The sequence below is a fragment of the Diabrotica virgifera genome, chromosome 1 (genome assembly GCF_917563875.1).
Source record: "Diabrotica virgifera virgifera chromosome 1, PGI_DIABVI_V3a".
In the NCBI taxonomy this organism is placed as follows: Eukaryota; Metazoa; Arthropoda; class Insecta; order Coleoptera; family Chrysomelidae; genus Diabrotica; species Diabrotica virgifera.
Genome location: NC_065443.1, coordinates 305,194,939 through 305,207,793, shown reverse-complemented (window position 1 = coordinate 305,207,793; position 12,855 = coordinate 305,194,939). Strand labels below are relative to the sequence as shown.

The following is a 12,855-nucleotide window of genomic DNA, read 5'->3' as shown; positions in this document are numbered from 1 at the left end:
TAGCAATATCGCTAATAGCAGTTCTGGGAATTGCCAACGGAATTTTTTCCTCCGTCGAAATTAGACGATCCGGTGTTGTTTTCATTGTTCATTGAAAATTGGATTAACGACCGTTTCGGAAACGGGTTGTGTTTTCGCGAAATTGCTTCGAATCCTTCTAGTTCCCGTGAAGATACTGAGAGGTAATTGTCTACTTTTTAATGTCCTTACAAGGTTGGAACCTTCACCAGACCTTCTCAATTATTTGCTTAATAGGAGCAATTGCTGTAGAGCGAGATCATTCGGCTGCATTCTAATTCGATAATCTACTTACAAACAGCTGCACAAACGAACAACATAATTTTGTGTAGATAAAGTTCTTTCGTATTTACGTTTGATATTCAAAAAACGTTCTTCCACTATTTCCAAAGAATACTAATTGTGTTGCATTATAATTTTCTAGTTCTTAAAACTTTTGGTTACCTCTGTACCAAACCGTTTTTTTTTTTGAGAACTTCATCTAATTTAAATTTACAAGAAGTTACGTTTCTTTGTATTTCAATTAAATGTATTAATATAACTGAATTAAAAGTATATTAGGAGTTATGTGTAATAAATTATACCGAGCAACCAAAAAGCTTTTTATGGTTTAACAGATTGTAGTCCTTATATTATTCAGTAATTTTGTAGTATTAAGCATTGATTAAATTTACGTTGTGTTTTTGCGAAATTGCTTCGGATCCTTCTAGTTCATGTGAAGATACTGAGAGGTAATTGTCTAGTTTTTAATGTCGCTACAAGGTTGGAACCTTTACCAGACTTCCTCAATTATTTGCTTAATAGGAGAAATTGCTGCAGAGCGAGATCATTCGGTTGCATTCTAATTCGATATTCTACTTACAAACAGCTGCACAAAGTACAAACATAATTTGATATAAAGTTCTTTCGTATTTAAGTATAGTATTCAAAAAGCGTTCTTCCATTATTTCCAAAGAGTACTAATAATTGTGTAGCATTATAATTTTCTAGTCCTTAAAACCTTTGGTTACCTTCCGTTTTTTTTTGAAAACTTCATCTTATTTGAATTTACGAGAAGTTACAGTGTTTGTATTTTAATTAAATATATTAATTAATATTGTAATAAAATATGTAATTAACATTAATTATGTTAATGTCTATATTACTGAATAGAGAATTGAATAACCTTTCAAATAAGCTAGCACACGACCCCTATTCTCATTTACAAGAAATCATTGATTACGTCATCACGCCCAGATGGATGACGCCCGATTCTAATGACCAATTTCAATTGCACCTCTCCCCTCCTCAACTTATTCTTTTATGCCTGCTGTTCATTATCGCCGATGATGGCCGATCATGTGATTGTCTATGATCGGCACAATCATCGTGCAAGTGTCCACATAATCGTTCGTAGCATGTTGAACGACAACCATCAAGATGGACGTGAGTGTGTTGCTACTGTAACAATTTGTTTAATAGCGGTATACAACCATTATGTCAATAGGGCCCAACGGAAAGTTGTAAAAAAATTGACTTTCTGAAAGTAGTGTCTTGTTTTGCTACTAATGGGGAGTTTTTTCGTACCAAATACCTAATTGAAAACGCTCGGTGACATACGTATAAATTTTTAGAATTCTCCAGAAGGTTAACCAATAATTCAGCAAGCAGATTCTCCATAATTTTTTTGGAAAAAAGTATATCTAAGTGCACAGCGATGAGTGAAAAATATGTTTATCGAATTGCGAAGTTTGATGTATCTAAACTCATTTGATTTTATCTCGAACAATCCTGTCTTAAAGGTAGTTGTCAAATACCACTCTTCTTTTCCTCCATTTTTTTACAACTTTTCGTTGGGTCATATTGACATAATGGTTGTATACCGCTATTAGATAAATTGTTGCAGTAGCAACACACTGCACGTCCATCTTGATGGTTGTCGTTCAACATGCTACTGACGATTATGTGGACACTTGCACGATGATTGTGCCAATCATAGACAATCACAATATCGGCCATCATCGGCGATAATGAAGAGCAGGCATAAATTATTATTTATTACTCGACGATTCCCTTTGAAGCGTCTCCAAAAAACCGCAAAATCACGGATCGTCTACAGTCATGGGCGATTATAGACGATCATGGGCAACTATAGTCGAGTATGCCCTCTACACAATCGTGCTCGCGCTTGATCGTCTGTAATCGCCGATTATGTAGAGGAGTAATTAAAGATTATAAAGTGTAGCTGTAACAGCTGTAATGAAATTAAAATATAATACATTTTATGGAAGTGTAGAATACAGAAGTTGTCACCGTTTTATTCTTAAATTTTATGTTTTTTTGTTGTCTTTGTGTACATCACCTAAGACTTTTTGTAGGAATTTTACTGACTAGGTATTAACCGGTAGTGATAGTACCTATTGTATTCATGTATTTGCCTTGATTTTTCCATGCATTCGAAAAACTATTTTGTGGGGCGATTGGTGTCATCATCATCAACCTGTACCCGTTCACAACTGGACAAAGGTCTCCCTCAACTCTCTCCACCTGTCTCTGTCTTGTACGGCTTGCATTGCGATTGGCGTAATGGTCCAAAAACACAGCAGCATGTGATTAAAGTCCTGTCCAATCAACTTAGTTCTCATATTTCCTGTATTTTAACCTTGCCGGTTGTTTTCCTTCGATTTATTTACCAACTCATTGTCAATAAGTATCATTTTTACAGTCCACCCAATCCCATTTCTGTTATTACGTTTACAATTATATTAAATTACATAACTTTTTGTTCCATTACATATGATTTTATTGGAAAGTATATTTTATTATGTATCTGCATGAAACCTTTTGTAATAACCTTTTGTTCATGACATTATTTTTCCTAATCAATAAATACCTCATCCATACATCGGTCGTGGGCGGATCGATTTGCTATTATTTAAAATCATGTCACAAGTAGTTACAATGTATTCCTTTATGGATGACATAAAACGCTGTGTTTCGACAATTATGTTTTGAAAAAGGTTCAAACAGAAATTCCGACAGCGCAATTAGGCTTTTTAACAGGCAATAAACAGGTTTATTACACTTTAATTTTCCTTTTTGTACTTTTTATTTCACTAACATTTACACTGGTTTAAAACAACAAGTGGTACAACTGATTAAAAAGGAAAGAATTGTATTAAAACGATTAGACTGCAATTTAGCTGACGTGCAGTATACATCATGCTAATGTCTAATTATTTGTTAATAATTTTACACCTATTTAGGCCAGGGTAATAAGACAAAAATATACCCTGTTCGTGACACTTCAGCAGCCAGGGTACTGAAGCGTTTTTTCGACAAGTAATACCTATAGGAACAAATTGTAACTATTTCCTGCGTAGGATCTGGCGGCCATTTTTATTTATAAACAATTAATTGTCAAAAAATGGCATTTTCCCTTTTTTTTCAAATCAATGGAAAACGGTGAAACTTATGATTTTTTTAGTACAAATATCTTTGAGACTATGGAAAAATCTTTAAAATGACATATTACAAAGTTTGATATACTCATTTATTGTTAATATAATTGCGAAAAAAGGTCGGAATTGCAAAAAAATTATTTTCGCAATAACTATTGTAAAAATTAGTGTACAGGTTTGAAATTTTTGTCAAATGAGGGTTCTTTGGTGCTTAATATGTGATAAAAATTTTAAAGCGATTCATTCAATTGTTTAAATTTTATTCAAATTGTTTATCTCAGAGAGCATTTTTTTTGCAATAACATAAGTCAGAAAAAAATGACGGTAGAACCATTCCACAGGTTCAAATGGAAGAGCATGAGCTATATCTTCAACTACGTTTAAAAAAAGCGAATAAAAAATGCATTTATTAGTAATAAATAATTATGTAAAAGTATCGTAAATCTCTCCTTATAAACTTTCTAAATAACTTTTTCCAAAAAAATTAACTTTTTTGCCCTGTTTTAAGTGCACAACTACCAAGTAATGATATTTATATCATAATTGATAAACAATTTTAATAAATATATATAATTTCTTATATAACAAAATAAAAAGTTGATAAGGAAAGATTTACGATACTTTTGCATAATTATTTATTACTAATAAATGCATTTTTTATTCGCTTTTTTTAAGCCAAGTTGAAAATATAGCTCATGCTCTTTCATTTGACACCTATGGAATGATTCTAACGTTGTAATGATAGGCTGACGCTCCGTCCAAACATCGACACTCGGAACCGTGCGATTCTCTCAAATCGCGCAGGTGCCCCCACTAAGTTCCACCTCTCCGAACCAACGCCGCCAGAGGGATATTTAAGAGCATCGTAAGCGACGATCCGGCAGTCCTGAACGACCGTTCTGGGCTCCATAACCAGCCAAGCGAAGTGAGCGAGGCCGGCCAACCTGAATCGCGACGTGCACCGTTCGTGAGGTGATTCGTAAACTCAGGCAGGCCAACTCGAGACGAGACGCACGGTGTACCGAAGTGAGGTAATGTGCGACTCGTAATTCAACGGAGGCAAGCGTATTGAGCGAGCCCCGATAGATATAATATATTTGAATACCTCTGTTAATTTTGGTTCTTCTGTTACAGACGCCCATCCGGAGGAAGACTTCGCTGGAACGGGATAAAATATCAAATTATTATTTTGCGTTATGTTGTTATAATTTAGAGTTAATAAATTTGCTTTGTTTTCAACCTGTGTTTTACTGAGTCTGTCGTCCTGAAAGAACTACCCGTTACAAATTTGGCGCCCGAGCAAAAGTCGAAATATACGCAAGTAAACGTCGTTATTCGACGCCCAGATAATAACAAAAATGCCGACAGATAAAGACACAGACTCAGTACCAGGTGCCACGACGGGTACGTCATGGATAAATCGTCTTTCCAAAGAGGAATTACAGCGCGACGCCGAAAGATGCGGGTTGGATTCCAAAGGAACCGTCGACGAGTTAAGATTAAGACTCAGAACCTTTTATAAGGATCGCGGGGAAGCGACAGGAACAATCCCAAAAAGCAATACTTCCAAGGAAGCCGAACCAGAAACACTGACCCAAGAAATTTCATTAATCAGAAACCAATTACAAGACTTAACAATGACAAAACAAATGAGGCAATCAGATTTGCTAAATCAAGTGCGGAGGTGGAACACACACTTCGACAAGAAACATTCGGATGCAGTAGACTTCATAGAAAGGATAGATGAATTAAGCCTAGCCTACGAGGTCGATAAGCAAGATCTGCTAAAAGCATTACCAGAATTGTTAGGAGACCACGCATTGTCATGGTACCGAAACAACAACAGAAATTGGGATTCATGGACGGACTTCGTCAAAGATTTTAAGAAAGCTTTTTATCCCAGAGAATATTTGCTACAGCTAGAGGAGCAAATCAGAAACAGGAAGCAAAGGAAAAACGAACCAGTGGATAGATACATCACGGATATTCAAACATTGATCAGACGAGAGGGATCTTTGTCAAGAAACCAAGAACTCGACAGGATATATAAGAATATGCTGCCAGAATATAAGCTCTACGCTCGCCGCCGGGATTTCGAAGACTTATCGGGATTGCAAGAATTGGCCCAAGAGTACGAAACTTTGGAAGACGAAAGGACCCGAGAAAATAAAAATTTTCACGGAAATTGGAGACGTACACACCCTACAGAATACGATGCCAAAAGGACATGCTTCCGGTGCAAGATGACAGGTCACTTCCGTAGGAATTGTAAAAACCCATGGAAAAAGTTTTGTTCGCGATGCGGCAAAGAAGGGGTCTACAGCAGTGACTGCTGTTCCAGACGTCAGGGAAACGAATAACAGACTGGAGAAACAAGGAGTCGTCCCAGTCTGAGGAGCAAGATTCGACTCCGCTCGTTCTAGCCGTTACACAACAAGCAGGAAACGACATGCGACTATTCGCATCACTGAAAATCGGACAAAGTTCCTACAAAGCATTAATTGACACAGGGACCACCCAAAATTACGCCGGAGATAGAATAGCGCAGATATTCAAACACTCCCTACATAGCTATAACGGAAGAACTAGACTAGCAAACGGATCTTCAATGGAGCTCAACCAGAAATTAACAATTGACTGCGAGATCGATAATTTACAAACAAGACAAACATTTATAATAATGCCAGGGTTAACGGAAGATGCAATACTAGGAGTGGAATTCCTCAGGGAACATTCGATCGAACTTAAGTTCGATAGGGATACATCCAAACAGTACGAACAACATCAAGAGGAAACATGTAACATTTTAAAAGACTCCACCCAAAATACAGAGATAGAAAGGTTCCTAAGAAGAGAGCTTAGGGAATTCGAGAAGTTAACAGGTCCCACCAACTTAATAAAGCACGAAATAAAATTGAAGAAAAGGTGCGATCCCGTCAAACAGCCGTATAGGCGGCAAAATCCCGCAATGTTGCAGATCATCAACCAAGAGGTGGATAAAATGTTGAAAGAAGGAACTATCGAACCCTCTGCAAGTGGTTGGAGTTCACCGATTGTACTAGTTAAAAAAAAAGATAACTCGTACAGATTTTGCATTGACTTTAGAAAAGTCAACGAACTATCAGAAAAGGACGCGTATCCGTTACCGCGGATATCAGAAATTTTGGATAGACTTAAGGAAGCAAATTTCATCTCAACTCTCGATTTGAAGCAGGGATATTTTCAAATACCCCTGGAAGAAACAAGCCGCCCAGTGACAGCATTTAGCGTACCCGGAAAAGGTCATTTCCAATTCAGAACTACCCCGTTCGGACTGCACTCCGCCGGAGCAACTTTCCAACGACTGCTAGACAAAGTAATACCGCCCGATGTAGAATTCGCGTTCGCATACTTGGATGATATCGTGGTAATATCGAAGACATTCCAAGAGCATTTATATCACCTACAAGAGGTCTTCCGAAGACTAAAAGAAGCCAGGTTACAACTTAACTTCGAAAAATGTACATTCTGCCAGCCAGAACTCAAATATTTAGGACACGTTGTGGGAGCAGAAGGAATAAAAACTGACCCGGAGAAGACCAGCGCTATAACCGAACTTGCACCACCGAGAAATGCACGTCAGCTCCGTCGCTTTTTAGGAATAACCTCATGGTATCGGCGATTCATAGAGAATTATTCGACAATAGCAGGACCACTAAACATGCTTCTAAAGAAGAAGATAAGATGGAAATGGACGGATAAGCAGGAAAACGCGTTTAAGGAACTCAAAGCGAAACTTACGACGGCTCCAGTATTAGCGTGTCCCGATTTCTCAAAAACATTCTACCTACAAACAGATGCATCAAACTGCGGACTTGGAGTTGCGCTAACACAAAAATACGACGGCCAAGATAAGGTAATCGCATACGCTAGTCGAACCCTCACACCAGCCGAGACAAAATATTCCACAACGGAAAAAGAATGTCTATCCATAGTGTACGGGATAAAGCAAATGAAGCCATACATAGAAGGGTACAACTTCAAGGTTATATCGGATCACCAATCTCTCAAATGGCTGAAGAATCTCAAAAACCCGTCAGGTCGATTAGCCAGATGGAGTTTAGAACTGCAGCAGTACGATTTCGAAGTCATATATAGAAAGGGAGTTCTGAACAAGGTAGCAGATGCTTTATCACGGCAACCACAAGAAACCCTTAATGAGGAACCAGAGCTGGAGTTGTTAGCATCGGAACTAGAATCATGCGATTGGTACGATAATTTATATAGGAATGTGCTCCAAAACCCAGGTAATTTCCCGGATTTACAGATATCAAACGAGAAACTATATAAACACATTTGGAGCAGCCGCAATTTAGCCGACCCAGAATTTAACATCCCATGGAAATTATGCGTACCAAGTTATAAAAGGAAAGAGATTTTGAAAGAAAATCACGACTCAACCACAGCAGGCCATTTAGGAATTGCAAAAACAATTTGCCGGATAGCGCAGAAGTACTACTGGCCTAAGATGTTCAAACAAATTGCAGACTACGTTAGAACCTGTACGAAGTGCCTTCAATATAAACCGTCTCAAATGCAACCAGCCGGGAAAATGCAACCGTCAGCTGTAGAAAAGCCTTGGCATACTGTCTCAATCGATTTAGTGGGACCATTCCCAAGATCTACAAAGGGAAACGCTTTCCTGATAGTCGTGCAAGACCGGTTCACTAAATGGGTCGTCGCCCAACCAATAAAAGCAGCTTCTACGAACTCCCTCATCGACTTTCTACGATCAAAAGTAATTATGCAATTCGGAATCCCAAAGAAAATCATCTCGGACAACGGCGCGCAGTTCACAAGTAGCAGCTTTAGGGCATTCATGAAGTCATACAATATAGATCACATTCTGACACCACCATACTCGCCTCAATGCAATCCAGTAGAACGAACAAACAAGGTACTGAAAACAATGATAGCTACTTACGTGGAGGATAACCATAAAGACTGGGACAAATTCATACCAGAATTCTGCTATGCCATAAATTCGTCAAAACATGATTCGACAGGATTTTCACCAGCGCTTCTCAATTTTGGAAGAGAATTAGATACAACAGATGTGACAAATGACCAGGGTATACAGGGGTACGCAGAAAACTTAAGCAAGTTAGAAGCGTTGAGGGAATTGGCAAAAGTACACATGGAACACGCTTTCGAGGACCAAAAGAAACATTACGATTTAAGGCGAAGAAACTGGCGGCCACATCCAGGAGACCGTGTCATGAAAAAGGAACACTATCTATCATCGGCTAGCGCAGCGTTCACCAGCAAGTTAGCGCCAAAGTACTCAGGACCATACACAGTAACATCCGTGATATCGCCAGTAATCGTAAAACTGAAATTTGCCGACAGCAACAGCCGTAAGCAGATAACGGCGCATGTGAAAGATTTAAAGCCATGGGTGGGGGAAGACGTCTCGACAGAAATCCCATCCCCACCAAAGGAAATCACTATATAAGCAGCAATGTTAGCATTCAGAATTTAGTTCGTCCACATCCACCATGGAAGATATTCTAGAAATTCCTGAACAGATGACCCCCCTAGGAACGCCAGAGAGACCCGGTCTGCCCGTGACACCAGGGAAAGACGCGGAACGGATGTTAAAGAGATTCCACGAACTATTTGGAACGCCGCCATCCCCGCCAAGGAAGCAGAGTGTCCTCGAATCCCCGGCGGCCCCAGATACACCAACGGGGCTCGAAGCCCAAGCCGCATCCACTCCAGGAGAACCTCAAACCGCAGAATACTCTGACCTATTGGAAGTCGTCCCAAAGCGACTAATTGAAGGAGGGACCAAAAGATACAGAATTTCATGCAATAACGGGAGAAAAATTGTAATAAAGATACCACGAGGGATAGATGGAATCAAACGACTATAGACGCAAAAAAAAAAAAAGGTATGTTACTTCTTTTTTTTTTTTTTCGAAGAAGAGGGGGTGTAATGATAGGCTGACGCTCCGTCCAAACATCGACACTCGGAACCGTGCGATTCTCTCAAATCGCGCAGGTGCCCCCACTAAGTTCCACCTCTCCGAACCAACGCCGCCAGAGGGATATTTAAGAGCATCGTAAGCGACGATCCGGCAGTCCTGAACGACCGTTCTGGGCTCCATAACCAGCCAAGCGAAGTGAGCGAGGCCGGCCAACCTGAATCGCGACGTGCACCGTTCGTGAGGTGATTCGTAAACTCAGGCAGGCCAACTCGAGACGAGACGCACGGTGTACCGAAGTGAGGTAATGTGCGACTCGTAATTCAACGGAGGCAAGCGTATTGAGCGAGCCCCGATAGATATAATATATTTGAATACCTCTGTTAATTTTGGTTCTTCTGTTACAGACGCCCATCCGGAGGAAGACTTCGCTGGAACGGGATAAAATATCAAATTATTATTTTGCGTTATATTGTTATAATTTAGAGTTAATAAATTTGCTTTGTTTTCAACCTGTGTTTTACTGAGTCTGTCGTCCTGAAAGAACTACCCGTTACAACGTCATGTTTTTCTGACTTGTGTTATTGCAAAAAAAATGCTCTCTGGGATAAACAATTTGAATAAAATTTAAACAATTGAATGAATCGCTTTGAAATTTTTATCACATATTAAGCACCAAAGAATCCTTATATGACAAAAATTTCAAAGCTGTACAATAATTTTTACAATAGATATTGCGAAATTAATTTTTTTTGCAATTCCGACCTTTTTTCGCAATTATATTAAAAATAAATGAGTATATCAAACTTTGTAATACGTCATTTTAAAGCTTTTTCCATAATCTCAAAAATATTTGTACTAAAAAAACCATAAGTTTCACTGTTTTCCATTGATTTGAAAAAAAAAAGGGAAAAATGCCATTTTTTGACACTTAATTGTTTATAAATAAAAATGGCCGCCAGATCCTACGCAGGAAATAGTTACAATTTGCTCTTATAGGTATTACCTGTCGAAAAAACGCTTCAGTACCCTGGCTGCTCGAGTGTCATGGAAAAAACCTTATTACCCTGAACTAATTTTATTTAGTCTTCTATGTACAGATATTTTTAATTTATTTACACTAACACTATTTAATATATTTTGCACTAAAACATAATTAATTTATCTAACATATTTATTTGTACAAGTTTATCTTTCCCTACAAATTGAAACTACAATATTTAGCATTTGACGAAGAAGAGCTAACATATAATAAAGTATAGCTTGATTACTATTGGTCTTAAAGAAAATTAAAAAAAGGTAAATTTGTTTATTGAGAAAGGCACTCTGCCGAAACAGCTGTAGTCACATAGTTGTAAATAACAAATTTTGTGGAAGTATAGAAAACAAAAGTTTTCAGTGTTTTATTGTGAGATAAAATGAACTTCCATCAAGTAACGGTCGAATCCATCAATCACTGATTTTTTCGATATAAAATACTTTTGATAGCGAATAAATCGAAAACTATTAATTTTATCAAAAAAATGTTTAGAACGTTTTTTGCTTAGAAAAAATTTCCACCCCCGAGACGGGGTGGCAACCACCCCATGGTAAAAGTACCTTTCGGCAAAATATAGATTTTGATCCTTGGACTGTCCACTACTTACTATTCTCAAATTTTCAAGCAAATCGATCCATTTTGTAAAAATTGCGAGGTTTTGTCCTATTTTAAGGTTCATTACTTGGACTAAATTGCTTGTTTTGTTTATTCATTTTACCGGTTTTTTAATTAGCATAATAAATAATTAAGTAAGTAAATTTATAATTTGATTTTATTAACAGTTCCTTTTTTTGTTTCAGGTAGGGACGAATTTTGTTCACTGGGATGTTGTGTGGAGAGTTCCACAGAGCTCCCATAGGTTTACATTTGAATAGTGTCTTTCTCTCGGGAAATCCGAGTCCTTACTGCTCACTGCTAACGTTAGTTCGTGGAATGGCAGCCATCACAGCGCAAGCCGTCCACGAAGATGAGGACATTTTTCTTGGTAATGATATCACCATTGATTTAATCCACTGTGACCACCACCAGCATGTTTTTATTGTTAGCTGTTGATTGAACAATACACAAAAATCTATACATGCCAGTTATTCCAGAAACAATTTTTGTAATTTCATTTATTAATAATTAATAATAATGACAGAAATGATTACGTGCCACAAAAGTTTTGAAGAAGAGTTTCAAATTACAGTGAAACTTGGATAATTCGAATCTCAGGGGACCGTTAAAAAATTTGAATTATCCAAAAATTCGAATTAAAAAATAAATCTACAAAAACAACGATTACCTACAAAAACACCTGCAAATAATAAATATCAGTAACTGATCAGCAAAAAAACAGTAGTTGATCATTTTTATCGCTTGGAAATGTTTTTGTTCCTATTCTTGCCCGAGTTTTGTCAACCTAACAAATTGGGCCAACAAAATTTGGCCAAAAATACCAAATAAAACATTTGCAAGCTATAAAAAAGACCGACTTTATTTTTTTTCCAAAGAGATCCGAAATTTTTAGCTGCGTTTTAGAATTTAGCTTCTCAGTAATGACAAAAGATTCTAAGATATTCAGAAAAGATAGTAGAAAAGTTCGAATTATCCAAAATATAATTCGAATTATTCACGACTTTTTACCATTATTTATATAGGAAATGCTAGGGACCAGAATAAAAATTCGAATTAAAGATTTCGAATTATGGAAGTTCGAATTAAACAGGTTCCACTGTATTTTATAAGGGACAATCGTAATGATAGTTAATCATCTTCTGTCGTAAGCAACGTTGTCCAAGTTCATCTCATAAAGCTTTAATCGTCATCATCAACCATAGTACGTACTACCCTAGTTGATCCGTAAGCTTCCCTAGTAGGTTTTGTCGGTCATTCCTGTCTCTTGCCTACTGTTGCCAATTTGCATCAGCAATATTTCTCTTGTTTTCATATATACCCTCCTTCCTCCTTACTCTTGGCTTGCTCGTTACTTTCACGGGCATTAATGATTATCAATCCTATTATAATAGGTTCGTTTGGGTGGTTCATCTGCTTTAAAAACATTCCCTGTTTCAGACTCAATAAGTCAGCATAGGATGTCTTTCTTATATATTGTTAGTAGTTGTTTTTAAGCCTTTAGTTTACTTTTAGTCTTAGGTTTGATCTATAAGCATATTATCTCCGTGTTTAAAGAGCAATGCAGGAATGATTTCAATTCCTGACAACTTCTTGTTCTTGAATAATATGATTTCGTCTCTTACGAATGGAGTTATATGGATTGCTTTCTTGCCTTTTACAGAACTGATAAACCTAATAGAGCGTGAAAAGCCGCTGTGGGATTAGTCGTCATGGATCCTGAGATGTCTTTGTGTTCCTTACACGTCTTTTATATTTTTTCATTTTTATAGAAAGC

At 37.5% G+C, this 12,855-nt stretch overlaps 1 protein-coding gene across 4 annotated transcripts in view; it reads left to right on the top strand.

Annotated features, from left to right (window-relative positions):
- LOC126885824 (protein Fe65 homolog) overlaps nucleotides 1-12,855 on the top strand; it is a 162,284-nt gene that overhangs the window by 63,457 nt on the left and 85,972 nt on the right. For 3 of the 4 annotated variants that reach the window (XM_050652578.1, XM_050652583.1, XM_050652571.1), the window contains exon 2: nucleotides 11,264-11,448. The exons of the other annotated variant lie outside the window; for it this stretch is intronic. In XM_050652578.1, the coding sequence (XP_050508535.1) occupies nucleotides 11,289-11,448 (160 nt within the window). In that variant the 5' untranslated portion in view covers nucleotides 11,264-11,288. The remainder of the gene's footprint in view (nucleotides 1-11,263; nucleotides 11,449-12,855) is intronic. 4 annotated transcript variants of the gene reach the window in all.